The sequence below is a fragment of the Amphiprion ocellaris genome, chromosome 3, assembly GCF_022539595.1.
Source record: "Amphiprion ocellaris isolate individual 3 ecotype Okinawa chromosome 3, ASM2253959v1, whole genome shotgun sequence".
Classification (NCBI taxonomy): Eukaryota; Metazoa; Chordata; class Actinopteri; family Pomacentridae; genus Amphiprion; species Amphiprion ocellaris.
Window position 1 is genome coordinate 21,068,621 of NC_072768.1, and position 17,446 is coordinate 21,086,066.

At 41.3% G+C, this 17,446-nt stretch overlaps 1 protein-coding gene across 6 annotated transcripts; it reads left to right on the top strand.

Moving 5' to 3' along the window:
- Positions 1 to 11,074: 11,074 nt before the first annotated feature.
- On the top strand, positions 11,075 to 16,275 carry LOC111588491 (calcitonin gene-related peptide-like). 6 transcript variants are annotated; one of them, XM_023298908.3, is made up of 5 exons: positions 11,685 to 11,976; positions 12,199 to 12,290; positions 13,209 to 13,343; positions 15,137 to 15,322; positions 15,557 to 16,275. In XM_023298908.3, exons 1-4 carry the CDS (start codon positions 11,899 to 11,901, stop codon positions 15,297 to 15,299), a joined length of 468 nt encoding a protein of 155 aa, XP_023154676.1. In that variant the 5' UTR covers positions 11,685 to 11,898; the 3' UTR covers positions 15,300 to 15,322; positions 15,557 to 16,275. The 6 variants fall into 6 exon arrangements, with proteins under 6 accessions (XP_035799080.1, XP_054863065.1, XP_023154675.1 ...); XM_023298909.3 differs by having other exon boundaries at positions 11,699 to 11,976; positions 15,140 to 15,322; XM_035943187.2 differs by lacking the exons at positions 11,685 to 11,976; positions 15,137 to 15,322; positions 15,557 to 16,275 and adding exons at positions 11,075 to 11,214; positions 14,176 to 14,803.
- Positions 16,276 to 17,446: the final 1,171 nt, after the last annotated feature.

The window sequence follows — 17,446 nt, forward strand, 5'->3', positions numbered from 1 at the left end:
GGTACAAGAACGAAGATATAGAAAAAAAGAGGTAATGAAAGAAGATGATGCAAAAAAGATGTGATGGAGAAAAAAAACTTCCACTAAAGTTGATGCAAGAAAGGACTCTGTGAACTCTGACAAAAAAAACACACACACACACACACACACACACACACACACACACACACACACACACACACACACACACACACACACACAAAAATACATGTACAAATAACAGATGAGGGCTTAGACCTTTACTGAAAACGGCTGTATAGATTTAGCTTTGGGTAAAACAGTAAATTGTTGCAAATGCATATTGTTTTCCTTTTAATAGGGACCTTTTCACTGTAACTTGAGCATCTTAAGCCCCACTGAGAGCCAGAAATTTCCAACTCTCAGCTTTGCTGCAGAGGCAGAAATGATGGCAGATTCTTGGGTCTCGGCCAGGCTTTATAACCGCATAACGTTTAACTTTCTATAAATACCACGGGATGCAGTCCAAGTTGATCAAGTGTGATTGAATCTGAAATGACTCCAAAGACAAGAGCCAAGTTTCCTTAAGATACTTCAGAGGAACTGCTTGCCTCTGCCCAGCTTTTGACAGGGCACCAGCCTGAGTCACTCCACAGTTTTTTAAGGTGCATCAGAGTATTCAAGCAAAAATAATGGCTGCAATACACAAAATCTCAAACAGTATTGGTAACCTACAAGGGCAGTGCTATACTTTGTTGTGGTGTTAGTGTGGGTGATCCACATTTGTCCTGAAATACAGGTTTACAAATTATGTCCCATCAACTGTCTGATAATAGAGTTTTAATATAAACTGGGCTCTGTTAGGGCTTCTGGTAGCATTATTCAGTAGCTCAGATGACTGTTAGGCTTGCATCCCATTTACTTTTGCCACACCTATCAAACTTTATGTGCTTGTAGTTTAAATAGTTCACAATGATGAATAAATTGGCAGATTTCATCCATTCGTCTATTCTCTTCCACTTGTCCAGAGTCAGGCTAAGCAGGGCATTCCAGATGTCCTTCTTCCCAGCAACGTCTTCTAGTTCCTCCTAGGGAACCCCAAGGTATTCCCAGATGGAATATGAAATCTCTCCACGAGTTATGGGTCCACCTTGGGGTCTCCTCGCAGTTGGAGGTGCCTAAAAAATCTCCAGAGGCGGGCACCCAACATTTTCAAATTAAATGCCCCAGGTCTCCTCAAGATGTCACAGCTTCTCACCCTAAGTGGCAGATTTACTTTCACAAATATAGTCTGTTGATTGAAGTACATAAAACAGGCGTATCATTTCTGGCCAGAAATGTTTATTTTGCAAGCAGAAATGTTTTTGTGGTTTTAGGTTTGGAAATGATGGATAGTGTTGCCAAGCTGAATGGAGAATCACGGTTTGGGAGAGTTTTAGAGAACAGACAGTTAATCAGTGTAGTATTCACTTGAAACATTGCTCTCCTGCAACTACTGTGTTAGTATTTCAACTCCTCTGTTGATTGGTGCTTTGTTGGCTTCAGTGCTCATCTCTCAGACAGCAAAAATTAGAAGACTGGTCCAGATCTGATCCAGATTGGGTTGAAAAAAGTCCAGACTGAAGCTGAGCTATATGCACATCAGTCTGCAAGAGGTCTTGGTTTTTATTAGAAAATGTCAGTGAATGAAATAAATGATTAAATGATTCTCATAATGTTTTATATAGTCAGACTGGCAAGCACAATCACTGCACAACTCAAATCCAATTCCACCATATTTCTGCTAGCCCAGGCACTTCATTCATTCTTGTGTAATCATGATAAATAGGCCCCACAACAGGCACTTTTCGGAAGCACAAACTCTCCTTAGTGTTGCTCTGTACATCCACAGCATTTGTAAGTGTCAAGCCATCGATTGCTGAGAGGTCTCTTTTTCTCGTTTGCTCTTTTTTCTTGAATGAATGGGAATAGATACAAGCAAGCCCAGGGATTCAGACAGTGAGTCAGTCAGAGCCAGGGGGCCAACTTCCCTCCCACGCTGCGACGCTGAAGGCCCCTGATGGATGCTCTGAGGTTTCAACAATTGAGTGTAATCTGCTTAATGTCTGGGGGATGTACAACGGCAAATGCCTGGAAACGCAGTCCACACTGCTCACTCCCTGACATTTTACATGCCTCCTTAACCGATGACCTGTCCCCAGATGGTAGCATGACCTTCTACTCAGCCACTTGTTCTGCTGTTTTAACAAATAGAACAACATGTTCAAGAGTGTTAACACATGCTTGAAGCCATATATCCTCCTTTCCGAGTTGCTCCTTCTAAGCCAGGTGAACACTCCTCCCCAGGTGTTTAAACACAGTGCCTGTTCTCCCTGATGTAAAACCACAAAGTGACACCAGTTCCACCACGTGAACTTGCATTTAATCAGGTGGCGAGCCTCCTTTGTGGTGGCAAGCCACTGATTAGATTTGGAGATTGAGAGCCATTACAGGAGGCTGCAGTTGGATAATGACTTAAGTGCTGTTTCGTCTTCCTTTCTCCCCAGGAAGTGATTTATCTGGATGGGCCTGGCCTTAACTGACTGAGAGGTGCACAACAGTGAGCAGTGCCACATAGATCATATCACCCTGCTGTGACCCTATCAACACTCTCTGTCCTCCCAATGGTGACTCATAGTTTCTGTACATGGAAAAGCATGACATTGTAATACAGCTTATATTCCAGCCTGCTACATGGGATGTCACTTTCACTTGTTCTTGTTCTTTACTTAGTATGTTACTAATATGCCAGTTGTCTTGTGAAAGCGTAGCGTGATTTTGTTTTTGAGTGCTAGACAGGAATGAGCACGTCTTGTCATGAAATTAAAAGAACTGTTTCTGCTATCACAAAAAAGTCATAAAATCTAATGTATTTTAGGTATTTTCCATACAAATCTAAACTTAAAATCAATGCTTTCATTCATTGTCTTGCTGTCACTGCCTGATTTTGTGACAAACTAATCGGTGACGTTAGAATGGCTGTACCAGTAATGATAATGTAGGTGGCTACATTTTAACAAGGCAGAAAACCGCCTCACCTTTATCTGCAATTGCTCAGTGTACCAAGTTAAATCCATCATTCCCTAATATGCTACTTTCCTTCAGCATACATTAGTGAACAACTATAGCAACAGACCAGAGTGTGGAGTTACCAGTGTCCCCACTTTATCAGCGTACAAGGCATCGCTTGTTGCAATCTGGCTGTGTATCATTTTAAATTAGGCCAAATTAATACATATGATATATGTAATTTCCTTCTCACATTTGAAAAGTAGTTTGGGTTTAAGCATAAAGTGAAAGTCCTAACATAACACAGGGTAATGGACAAAAACCGCAGCTTTCTAACTGTAGAGTGTCTGGCTTAAGATGGACAATACCTCTGGGCCCAAAAAGTAAAGCCAATACGGAAGTCTTACATGTGCATTCTTTTGAACAACCTGTAGTGGGCGACTCTTCTGGCTGCAAATAGAAGCCTTATCCATTAGAAAATGACCGTACTTTTCACTTGATGTGCCACCGCAGTGAACATTTTTTAAAATTAGTTTATGGTCTCAATTGCTAGTTTCAAGCCAAGGTTGGAAATGATTCATTTGTATCAAACAGGGCTTCTGCTCTGGAGTCTTGATCACCCCTTTAGCATATATCTGCCAGTACCAGCTAATCGTTGCTCGGCAACTTTAACAGAGTCTGCTGTAGTTTGTAGATGTTAGCTTATTCATTTTACACAAACTTGTTGGACAAGAGCGCTGTGTTGGGTCCAGAAACTGAAGCCACAGAAATCCTTAAGCAAAAGCTTGCTGCCTTGTTTTGCCACAAACCTACACAGTACATGCACTGCAGGTGAAGCTGATAGAACGATACATTCCACAACACATCTGTGTGGCCATGCACTAGGACTTAAATCAGCATCAGTGATAATGGATTTTTTGTTGTTGTTGTTTAGTGTGAAAAATAATAGTAGCTACATATTGAAAATGTTAACTTTCTTTACTTACTTTAAATATTAACTAGCTGCCATTACCTCTTAGAAGTAAGACTTTCCATTGGTACATTTTATACATTGAATAGAAAATGAAGTGCTGATAAGGTGTTCAAGATATTTTAGAATTTGCATTTTGCACACAGATGAATTATAGATTTTTTTTTGTAACTGGAGACTAAACAAACGGACATGTCTGAGGATCAAATGCATACTACAAATAAATTGGATAAATCTGAACTTTTATTGGCAATGCTATGAAACTGTGACAATGTCCTGTCAGAAAGCATCTCTCTGCATAGATATGTGCAGAACCATCATGGCATCAAAGCTTTTTCAGCCATGTTTGAGCATAAATACAGAACAGACACAGCTGAGGTAAATGAGAAACATTCATATAAAGATATAATTTGCTATGCACCATTGCAACAAATTGCTATGGCTACTTCATATGTGATGCGAGTGACACAGGCTATTACACAGTTTTAATTTTGTAATGTTGTAGGACCAATGTTACGGTATTAAACTCATTCATCTGTATCTACTGGCAACATAGTGATTCCCTGCATTCTTCAAGCCCCAGAGAACTGGTGTGGACTGTTTCCATTTATCTGTGGGTGGCACTTCGAGCATTGAAACCATCGGCGGTAAATTGTTCTCCCTTTTTCTAAGAATCACAAATACGCCCATTACTCTAGTTTTAATCGTTTGCTTTGCAAGTTATTGAAAGAAAAACGACAAATATCCATTGAAGATCCAATATCCAATATCAAGCTAACTTTGCCCTAATTGTTTTCTGTAGGTGGAGAGAGAAACAATGCCAGCTGTCAGCAGAGCGCCTGCCCCTTGAACAAACACTGCATGTGTTGTGGTTTCAGCTCATAATGGAGTTTCGAGTCTACTGTTGGTCACCTTGATATTGCATTACAAGAGTGTAACATCACTCTTTATTTGGCTGGTCATTTTGAAACCAGGGGATAATGTTTATGCTGTGTTCTGAGCCCGGAGACCTACATCTGGCCCTACATAAGGAGCTATGAGATAAATGGGCCAACAGATGTTTACCTAGATAGGGAAACAAACCTTTTTCAAGGTCCAGACATGCTGCATCGTGCAACGTTCATGAGTACGCAAGCAGTTTAAAGAAAGAGGACGAGAAAATGAACTTGATTGTATATAAATTAGGTTCAGGATCAGCTGGTCCCAACCTGTAGATGAAAGGACCAAGAACGAGAGCTCTGATACTGGAGAGTCTAGCAAGGTTCAAGTTAAAAAAGAAATGAAAAATAAACATGAAAATTCAAAGTATGACAAGTGTTGCTCGTGAGTTTACTGGCTTCAGAAGGAAAAGGTATAGGACCAAGGTCCAAATGGAAGCAATCAGGGTATAATGATAATAAGTAGAAGAAGAAAACATTAAGTCCGAAGAGCTACAAAATTAAATAAGTCAATAGCTATGATTATAATGGGCCACAGGCAAATATGTATAATCAGCAGGTAGGTAAGTGACGTATGACAGACTGAAACGGTAGATAAATGTGTAATTAATTAGGCCAGCAAAAGCCTCACATTAAACTGTAAGACCTACGAGTTATTCAGGAAAAAATGTGGATTCAGGTGACAGATAATGACAGTCAGCTGATTTCATAGGGTGGCTTTGTACTGGAGAAAATCAGGACAGGCATGAGGTGCCACTTACATTTACATGAACACTCTCATCTGCCCCTTCAGTCGTTCTGTTTCTATTGTGTTGCATCATCCAACAGCTTTGATGGCAAAATTGACTCAGAGTGTACCAAAACAACAACAGATACTAGTTACTAGATATATCTAGTTCACACCTATTTAGAATTATCAATTAACCTCAGCATATTTTTGGACTGTGGGAGGAAGCAGGATTACCCAGAGAAAACCCACGCATGCAAATTCCATGCAGAGAGATCCCAGGCCCAGGTCGGGACATGAACAGGGGATCTTCTAGCTGCTAGGCAACGGTGCTAACCCCCAAGTCACTGTGCAGCCCAGTGAGAACCATGTTTCTCTAAATGTAGTGATTTAAAAAAAAAAAAAAAAGATTTTAGTGGAAAGAGAATGTGAATGAATTCAGAAAATCGCCTCACCTTGAACTGAAAACTATTTAAAATGTATTCAATTTTCTTAAAAATGCATTTTCATAAGCCTTTGTGTAAAACAAATGGTTTATGTTTTTTTTTTCCAGTTTACAATATACACAGCAGATGGAACTAAGAACATGTTTATACAAGTATTTCACACCGACAGCTACAATATTTTAGTCATTTTTTTCCCCAACCAAACAGAGCCATTGACATATAGCATAACATTTAAAGTCGCATAGTGGATGAATACTTTATGAGCGCAAGTATGTCACGAAACACCTACATGTCACCTTCATAATGAGCTCAGTCATCACTTTGACATATAGCACAGGACCCTTACATCCAGTAACATCAATAACACCCTTCATGTGCTTTAGTGTCATTTCTGCAGTTGTACTTGTTTTGTCACATTTCCACATGAGATGCGTCATTGGCCCATATAGCTGTGCCTTGAACATACTCTATAGAGCGTTTTTCCACATCCAATAATACCACAGTGGCAGAAGACAGTGTGTCTCCAGTAATAACTTACACTAGGGTGGGTGTGTTGATCTTAGCTAAGGGGAAGCCCTGCTTCAAAGGTTACTGTATCGACTTGGAGCTCCAAAGTTTTTTCAGGAGCTGAGGGCAAACTTTAAGGGAGTCAGCGTAGCTTGTGCTTGCAGCTCCCTTGGGTGAAGTATGATGCAGATGACCCAAAAGAAAGGTACGCATTCAGAGTAAATACAACCACCCACATCCTGGAATACAATGGACGGGTGGCCCACAGACACACACACAGAAACGTGTGTGTGCTTGCATGTGACATATAACACACATTCTGTGAGGTGAAATGTTTCAAAAGGTGCAAAAATAAATGGCATGCCATGACACAGCTTACAAAGCACAGCACATACAGGGGATGTAGACACGTAGCCTCATGTTAAAACAGAAGTCTTTATTGACAAAAATCCACTTTTTATTTTGTTTCTACTTAGTTATCCAATAAGTGTGTGTAAACAAAAAAAATAATAATGGTATCGTGACATATAGATACAAGAGGTAAACACACTGGAATATAGACAGTTATTGCAAGATGAAAGTGATGGTACACATCAATGCTGCATGTCTAGGGGTGCTTCCACATTAGGCAGGGTTAATCTGTACTCAGGCCGAGTATGACTGCAGCCAGTCCAGCTCTCTTGGTAACATCACATTCATTTTCTTTACCTGAGTCATTCATTGTTCATATAACATTTGTATGCACAGTAAAAATGTACACTTGATACAGTTCGTAGAATGAGTTTTCCACTTAATGTTACCATGGATTGTGAATGACAACATCTGTCCATACACGAAAATTTTGGAGAAGACAGGCAATGCATAGACTTACTTTCATATTTGCAAAAGCAGTTGATGTGGAAATTATATCCTCTACAGCTGTACATATACTGATTTTGGAACAACTAGTGTTCACGTCTGATGCGCACTACACTTGAGTACACATGAGCTAACCCAGGACTGCCTTCTTCAACAGGACTCTGTCTGAAAATTCTACACAACACAGAGTGGTATGGTCAAGCTTGGTCAAGCTGCACTTCATTCTCTTTTCAATATACAGGGAAAAGTGTGTTTGTATTTCTTTAAACCAATCAGTCCTCTTGGGATGGGGTGGGGCTAAGAACAGGATGCACTGATGGTATTTACCCAAGACTGATGGGGAAAACATTTTGGTGGGAGATTTGCAGCGATCTGAACACTGTGATAAAATGCATAATTCACAATAAATCTTCGCTGTAAAGGTACATGTCCACTAGATCCGGCAATTTCCCGGACCAGCATGCCACGTGGTGCGTTTTGAGCTGCGATCCGGCGCGTCTCCCCGGAACGGGCTACAGCACATTTGCATAAAGTAGACTCGACTTCTATTTTATGCAAATTTGATGCGGCAGGCGGAGGTCTGACGCATTGCAAAACTTTTGTCAAACATCTAAACTAGGCACTGGCAAACTAAAACGAGAACAGATTCAATCACAGGTTATTTTTTGCCACAAATGCTTTCAGAAATACTTTTCGCTTAACTGTTTTCATTACAAAAGAGAAAGTTCGCGACCGAGCCGCCATGTTGGTCCGGCTTCAAATCTAGGAGCAGACAGCTCCCGAGTCGATGGGTTTGTCCAATCAGGGGCAGGCAGGACAGATTGAGAAGAAGGTTGGCAGGAGTTGAACACTGGCTACTGGCCTCAACTACACGCCCACCAAGCAGGCAATTTTCAGATGCGGCGCGTTTATATGTGGGAAAAATGCATGTAGTGGACACATAAAATAAGAGACAAAACCTTCAAAACTTGAAATTTTCAGCATGTAAGGTTGCTGCCCTAAGGTCACTTCCTGTAAAGAAGGGCATGTTTAAAACAATAACACATAGACAGCGGAAAGGGAGAGAAAGCCGGGAAAAATGCATAGCCAATGGCAGTTTTATAAATGCAAGACAGCAGATCATCCTACTGTGCTCGAGTAAGGTACATAACATTCACACACCAACTGTAATAGACATTTGCCTCAAACATACTTGACAATCAAGTGTGAAAAAAAACAAAAACTAAGGCAATTGATTGCAATGGTCTGACAATAAATTTTATATCCTCAGTTTAATTTAGTGTTTGCTTTTTAACCGTTATAATACGTCTGCCTTAGGAATCAGAGGTAATTGCACTTTACTGGCTCTGTTAGCAACCCACTTAAAATCCCCATCTAGTTGTTTATTTAATCCCTAAAAACACTTAACACATTTAGAAGTTTTTTTTGTTTATTTTTATACATTAAAGTAATCCCTTCCTACTTTAAAATGGCTTAGATATAACTCTTCACCATTGCTTTGTCAGGAGAGACATGGCTTTACGTAGTTCAGACCTTTCTCTCCACATACCTCTCCACTTACGACTGCATGAGCTCCCTGACTAGCCTATGACTTTGCTCAGACACTGTAAAACTACTCTAGGATACACATTGTTACAAAGTTGTAGTAATTTAGTCACACATATCTGAATAGGAAAATGATTGTGAAGAAGAATAATGATACAGAAAGTCCTACCCTGCAAGTTAACAGGATTGGTTCTTAAATTTGTTATGTTTGAAACCCTGAAAATCTGAATCAGCGTTTTTGAGACTGTTGGGATACTGCAGGTTCAATGAAGAAACACTCATCCATGTGTGGACTGTTTAATTTTCACATTATATGTCTCCAGCATATTACAAAGTCCATATGTGAGAACCAAAGTCTTTTGAATAAGACATGTGGCATATCTTTAAGAACCTAAAAAAGAAGTCCAGTTGGTTTACAGTATAGCTTTGAGGATCACCATATGGACATGATAACAAAGTACAATGCTTGATTTTCACTGAAGGGGGTCTTTCAACTCCTTCATGACCCACTGGATTTAAAAAGAAACAGTGTTCAAAGTTCTGAATGTTTGGTCTAATGGCTAAAACCAATAAGAAATCTTAGGAGAAAGTGTCTGCTGTCTCCCAGTAAGCTCCCATCTGTCCGGCACAGTACCAGTTATGCAGGACTGCAGATTTGCAGGTAGCAATGCAGGTGCATAGATATGGCTGGAGACGCAGCAGCTGTCTATTCAGCAGTGATTTAGCGTCTGACATAGTTGAGCCTTGTGGCTCAGTAGCACTAAAAGGCTCATCCTGTCTAATGGGGTTCCTCTATGACGCAGACATGAAGAGGCAGCCCCTCCCCTTCTTTTACTTTGACATGTAATCTTACACATACACACCTATTGGACGGCCATTCATTTTGTCCACTGTGCAGAGACTTTGAGTGCACGCAAACAGATAAACGCACATTTCAAGCACACACACGCTAATGTGTGAATACAAAGGTTCAGGTATATGCACACACATACCGTGTATAGTACACACACACACACACACACACACACACACACACACACACACACACACGCACATGCTGCTCTGCACACTAATGAAAAGGCAGGGAATTGAGACGATGGTGCACGACAAACAGTTGTGTAATTGCTTTTGAGAAACGGCTCTTGTCAGAGGCTGTCATCGATTGGTCTTAGCTGTGGACAACTCGTTTGCTCAGTGTGTGGGAGGAGGCCCGGGCAGAAGTCATCATTACTGGACGGACTGTGGTATCACTTTATTAACTCAGTACAGTTTGATGTTTCACTTTAGTGAGGAGGGAAGGTTGTCATGCTTCACTTATTGCAAACAGACTACATGCACTAGCTGTAAGAGGAGAACTATGTTTGAGGTTAGTCACACTGATAACAACATATACAAACTGGATAACATAAAAATGCCCAATGCTTTGTAGGTTGAAAGTAATGTAATAGAAATTTTGATATGTAAAGTGCCATGAGTTCATAGTTTCTGGTGAAGCAGATCATGTTGCCCCAAATCAAATCAATAACAAGCTGATTACATAAGCTGATTGTAGATAGTCTAGCTGAGGCTCAGTGGGTGTAGTGCTGGAGTTGGTGCTATCCAAGCAGCATTATGAATGAAGAGTCTCGGAGTGCGTCACTGTGTAGTATACATCCCTCCCCAGCAGATGGCCCCGCCTGCAAGTGCTTACTCGGGAGGGTGGTGGTGGCGTTGGGGGGTGTCCTTATTGATTTGGCATTTGAGGTATAGCATGAAATGTAACATTTTTGGAAGGTTTCTAAAATATTTATTGCTGGTGATGCTTCTACACGGACACCAGTTTGCTTTGCCTCCTATTTAATTAATGACATCAATGCAAATTGGGGATAGCAAATGGTCCAGATGACTGGTGGATTTTGTGAATGGAGCACTTAGTGACTGAGGAATGACGTTAGCGCAAAGCCATATCCCTTATTAGTAAGCCAGGACTGAGGGGAGGCGTCCCATTGGCTTGTCGTAGCATCAGAGCAACGTGATTGGCTGCCAGCAGATAATTAAACACCTACACAGTCAATGCACAAATCCAAGTGGTGGGATATATAGGCTGGTGCGTTGGCGCTGCATGCAACAGAATCAAGAGTTGCTCTGCAAGTTGAGAGAAAGTCAACTTACTGTGTTTTGCATAGAGATTCATAGAGATATATTTTTATTTTTTTTGCTGGGTGATTATCACTGAAGGTAAGTGCTGACTTTTAATGTGGGGTTGGGCAATGTGTTGGAATGGCTGTTTGACTAACTGATAAGCTGGTTGCATGTGTGTGGATCAGAGGGGATGTGCACACAGAGTCACGGTGTAAGATGATGTGATAGTGTTGATAAGAGCAACAGAGTGTGGCTGCTGGGATCACCACTATGACCAGCACCCAATTTCAGTGGGTCCACTCTGTTACTGGAAGGCCAAAGACTGAGACAGAAAGAGACATAAGCAAGAAAGGGAGGACGAAAGGCAAGGGAAAAATGAAGAAGAAGCCGAAGTAATGTAGAGAAAGTGACAGAGGAGAATGGGCAGGTTTGAGTGTGTGTCAGAGACAGTGTGTGTGAGGGAGAGAGAGAGAGTGCTGGCAGCTCATTACACTAATGCACTGGTCCCTTAGGGAGCTGGAAAGCTTGGAGTCCCCCCCTCCCTTTCTCTCTTCATCCCTCCTCTTCCAGCACCAGCAAGTGCTACATGCATTGCACAGTCTAGGACCCCTGCCTACCTTCACACACACATACACACACACAAACACACACACACACTCAGGCATGTCACACTCCACGACTTGCAGCATACAACATGAGAGAACTACCTGTCCTTTACTCTCGGCTGGATACTTGGGAGGAACAACGCGTGTTGCAGAAGAAGAGTAGGGGGGGATTGTAATGTGGCTCAGTTTTGAAGGGGCGCTGTGTGAAAGGATGTTCAGCAGGAGACCAGAGCAAACTGAGATGAGGGTAGAAGTAAGATTAGCTCTCTGGGAAATGATACTTTTTCTTGTTGCAACTTTTTTTTTTTCCCACAGCACAAGAGGATCAGACATGAGTACATTTCCTAGATGCATACAAGTAGCTTCGCAGATCCGTTTTTAGATGGCTTGCGAACTTATTTCAGCGATGCGTGAGTTTGTGGCAGCAGTCTTGTGTACAATCAGCTGACTGTGGGGTGTCTTTCTCGCTGTGTAGGGGACCATGGTTATGTTGAAGATCTCTGCTTTCCTTGTTGCCTACGCCCTGGTCATTTGCCAGATGTACTGCTCACAAGCCGCCCCTGCCAGGTGAGACACTCAGATTTCACATTTTACACTTTAAGCTCTCAGCTGACAGGCATTTCTAGGCAACTTGAAATGTGTGGAAAAGTACAAAGGAACTACATTCCCTGAAGTATTGTTAGTTTATCAAGCTCCAAGTGGGAACAGAGTGGCAAGATTGACACAAAAACACTGCCTTAACAGATAAAAAGCTTGAAGGACCAAGATTTTTTTATATTGCCATTTTTTAAAAATTAATTGGAAAAGGGGGGAGAAGGTTTAGGCATTTGTGAGTGACATGTTGAATGAAGACACGCACATTCAGAGATACAAAAGCCAACAGTAACATCAGCATAAAAAGAAATAGTATAAATGACTATGTGTGAACGCAAGGAAGGAATACAAGGAAAATCTAATCATTCTGATTCATCTATGTCTAAAACCACTTCTATCTTATTATAATTCCAATATAAATGGATGAACTTGTGCTTTTCTTAAGCAAGCCTAATGGAAACAAAACTAAAAAAGAAATGCAACTCATTGGAGGGGGAGATAAATGAGACCTATATATTTATATGGAACCTCATTCCAGCCACTCCCCGCACTGTTCCCATGAAGCTATCGATTTAGTAATAAATCTAAAGCTGGTTGCACATCAGCCCCTCTCTCAGATGGGGCACTTTCCGCAGATTGTTTCCCCCCGTGTTGGCCGGGGGCCCTCAAACTCAGACGTCATTCCTCCCGGAGGTGGTGACGTCTCAGCCAACCCCCCCTCCTGTCCATCCTGCCACTCCACCAGCACCCCACCCCAACGCATCCCACCACCCCTCCCTTTAACTGCAAGTGATAACTCTGGTGAAGGATTTACATTAACGCTGATCTCAATGCCTTTCCTCCCCCTAAATCCCTCTGACCCCTAAACCTCCTCCCCCCTCAATAACGCAGACCGGGTTTAGAGTCCATGTCAGACCGAGTCACGCTCACGGACTACGAGGCGCGAAGGTTACTCAACGCCATTGTCAAGGAGTTTGTGCAGATGACAGCGGAGGAGCTGGAGCAGCAGGCAACTGAGGGAAACAGGTACAGATGACTCTTCTTTATTTTAACCTTTTTTTTTTTTTTTTTTTAAATTCTGTTTAACATTTCTTCCCTGCACAGAAACATTTGAAAGTGGAAAAGAACTGGTTAAACTAAACTTCTAGACATGAATAAAAAGGTTAAAGGGACAGGTCTTTTTCTGGGCTATTGTCCAGGCCTCATGTGTGTTTTAGGGGTTTCATCATATTCTGGTTTCACTGAAACACCACTGAAGAAGCATCTTTTTAGCTCCCAACTTGGGTTCAATCAGGCCTTGAGGTATGTACTTCTCCGCAGAAAAAAGGAGAGGATATTATTTTTAAGAAAACATGTTAATATAAAAAAAAAAATAATAAAAAATCCCTATTCTCAGTCATGACCCTGCTCCCGCATGGATGAGTTTGATTTTGAACGGTTGACTATTTTGAGCCTGCCTGCCGGGCATGTGAACAGTGTATGCTTAACAGAACAAATAAGTGTGCATGATGTCAATTAAGTGGAGCTGCATGACAGTGAGAAGCGACTGGTTTCTGTTTGTTCTGTGGGTGTAAAAGACTGACTGGGGTGGAGGTGGGGGTGGAGGTTTCGGCGCATGAGGGATGGATGACAAGTTCTTTGACTGTTGGGAGGTGGGGGAAAGCATGATGCTGTACGCAATTGAAATGTTTTAATTTTTACCCTTTCTTAGACTTGCGATAGCATGAGAAAGACGTGCATGTGAGTCGAAACGGTGCGTGAATGGGGAGGAAAGAGAAAGTGATGAAAACAGTGTTACTTGCATGTTTTCTATGAGCCTGTTCTCTGCATGTGTTTTTGTGTGTCCCCTCCCCGACAGCATGGACAGGCCTCTAACCAAGCGCTGCTCCAACCTCAGCACCTGTGTGTTGGGCAAACTGTCTCAGGAGCTGCACAAGTTGCAGACATTCCCTCGCACGAACGTGGGAGCAGGAACGCCCGGCAAGAAGCGCAGTGCGCCTGAGAGCGACAGCTATGCAATCTACGGCGAGACGTTTGACAGCATCTAACCCCTCCTCATCATCCACCCTCAGCCTCTCTCTTACCTTTCCCTCCTCTTCCTTTCCTTTCCTCTCCTCATCTTCCTCTCCTCATCCCAGTTTCTTCCTTATCGATTGGCAAGTGCATGCTGATTTTACCTGCTTGACTGACATGAGAAGAATTTTAACTGCTACCAACTTTTCAGTTCTTTTTCTCCTTTCCGCTTTCCCCCTCCTTTTTTGTCCGGGAATGGTTTGTTCCTATTATCTCAGACAATCAGACTTAATTTTCACAAATGTAATTCAGGAGCCGGTTCATACATCTGTGTACTGTACTTGGAGTCATTTGATGGCATTTCAAAGCCCTTGAAATTTAAGAGTTGAGAGAGATCACCTAATCTAACCAGTGACAAATGATCCACTCATGCGACACCATGTTTGTTGTTCAATAAACGTATTTTTCTACCACGAAGTCTTAGCTCATTTTCATTCTTATGGACGTATAAACAGTCAGTGGGTGCACCTGAACACACTAGTGTTAGAACCTTTAATATTAAATCAGAGGCTCTCACCAAATCCAAAGGTAAGAAAAACTCAAAATGCAGAAAATACATGATCAAACCCTGCATGCTTGATGTAGATTTTTAATCTGTACATTCTAGTATAATGTATTTCCTGTGCTGTGATGTTAATAAAATGAATTGTGTGCAGAGATACTGGGTGTGCAGGTCTGTGTTTCAGAACTGTATGGATGAATGTCCCACCAGATCTTGGCGTTAACCCCCGTTTGCTCTCCTGAAGCAGCGTTACAGCACAGAAGCGAGCTTGCAACACGGCAACCTGCGTGACTCACCGCCTGGCGGACTTCCTCAGCCGGTCGGGGGGAATGGGCAACAGCAACTTCGTCCCCACCAACGTTGGCGCCAAGGCCTTCGGCAGGCGGAGGAGAAGCATCCAGATGTGAGCTCCAAAACCTTCAGGGAAATGGTAAATAATTACGTTTCATTCCCTTCTGTCCATGTACTATTGACTCAGATCTTTAGTTTTAAAAGAAGTAGCACTAATACATTGCCATCTGCTAATTTTCTGCAAAGGTTTTTAAAAAGTAGCCTTCAGACGTTTTTATATTGCACATTTATTTCATTTTGGATTTCAGTCATTATTGTCCATTGAACCATAAGCCCCAAATTCACACTCTGTTTCTTTCTTTCTGTCTTTCAGAAGTTGAAACCTGACGAGAAAACATCAGAAAAAACCTGAGAACAAAAATCAACAAAAACAAAATTGAGCAGAAAATAAACACTGAACTGGCCCTTTATCCACTCCTCCACATTCTTAAGGGAAAAGAAAAAAAGAAAGACACCACTGGACATCTTGTCCCCATTTCCATCCTGTTAGTGAAACCCTTTGCTTTTGGCAAATAAGAGAAAAAAAAAGAAGAAAAAAAGCACTTTACTTTATGTACATGAACAAATGAACTCCTGAAGAAAGAAAAAAAAACATCCTTATGGTTCCTCTTTTTTATACATGACTATCATTGGAAAATAAAATGAAAGCAGCAGTGGTTATCACCTTATTTTTTTCCTCCACCTTTCACCTCTCGTTAGAGCACATTTCTTCCACGCCCCCCCCCCTCAGCTCCCCATTTGAGATTCATACTTCTACATTTTCCATAATTCCCTTTCCTCCCGAGGGTATCCTGTTTTCCTGTGTGCCAGAGGGACGCCATTAAAGATCAGCCTACCCAAGGCCCCCCCACAACGGCTGTTGTCTTGTGCCTTGATGTAGAACAATTTACATGAACATGATTGTACAGTTCTGTTTCGAGACGATAAAGAAGACCCGAGCGAGGATGAAGAGAATGAAGACAGATTAATATTGTAAACAATATTGTGAAAACAAATTTCAGCAAGATTAAAATGTATTTTAGATACACTCGGGTTTGGGGTACTTGTGTTGTTCTTCAAAGGTTTTTAAGCAGGTATAGAAAGAAACTGAATGATTGAGATGTTGATTATGAGAAGCTTATATTTGTACTATACAGATTATTATTGTCCATAAATTATAAATCAGTCAAATCTCACAAAAACAGAGTTCTTTGTAATTCACTGATTGGAGATTTCACAATATTTCCCACGAACAGATGCACAATCACATCCTGAAAACATGTAGCACACATCTGCAATTTGGAAAAATATTGTAAATCAAATCCACAGTCACACACACTAATGTTGCACAGTTGTAGGTGTGAACACATCAGTTTCATTGGGAGTATTTCTGACTGACACCACAGCAGCATGGATATGTTGAGATACATGATGATACAAGAAAAAAAGTGCATGGGGAATTGCTTAATAAAAGGCAGCCAAACCTGCAGTCAGACTTGTCCTTCTTTAGCTCCAGTGAAGCTGAACGTTCACCACACATCTCAGTCCGAATTAGTATATAGGAGCATTTATGCAGAAGCAAAAGCTGTGTTTTACATGTGTAAATAATATGCAAGGCATTCTCCTTTAACTTTACATACTGTGCTTCATTTTTAATCAAAATGCTTAGTTCCATGTGAGGAGGATGAACATTTTGGGGCTCAGTTGTTTTTACAGCACCACTCCAACAGATGGCAATGTAATTGTCTTGATAAAAGTTTCGGCAGAGCTCTGCAGAGTCCCACAGATCTGCTTCAAGTGATGAAAACATTCAGAGTCTCCATGGCTGATAAAAGTAAACCCTCCTCCAGTTCATACAGCTTCATCAGCAACAACTGCTGTGTATTTTACATATTTAAAAACAATTAGCAAGAATATCTGAACCCTAAATTAATTAAAAAGCAAAAAGTGTTAAAGTGATCTTTAAACACATACCATTTTTTTAAACAGAGGGTAACATACCAACTGCTCAACACTCCTGTAGGTGCATCATGAATGAAAACACATAATGCTTCATATGAACATCTTCTCTTGGGGCAAAAAAGTTGCAGCTCAAACACTCTCCCAGCTGAGGAAATCTAGAAGCTGTACATCATTCGTATTCTTCAGAGGTCAGGTCACCATTAATACTGGCTGTAGTGGGACCCTCCTCAGTGGATTACTCACAAAGTGAAATTATGTGGAA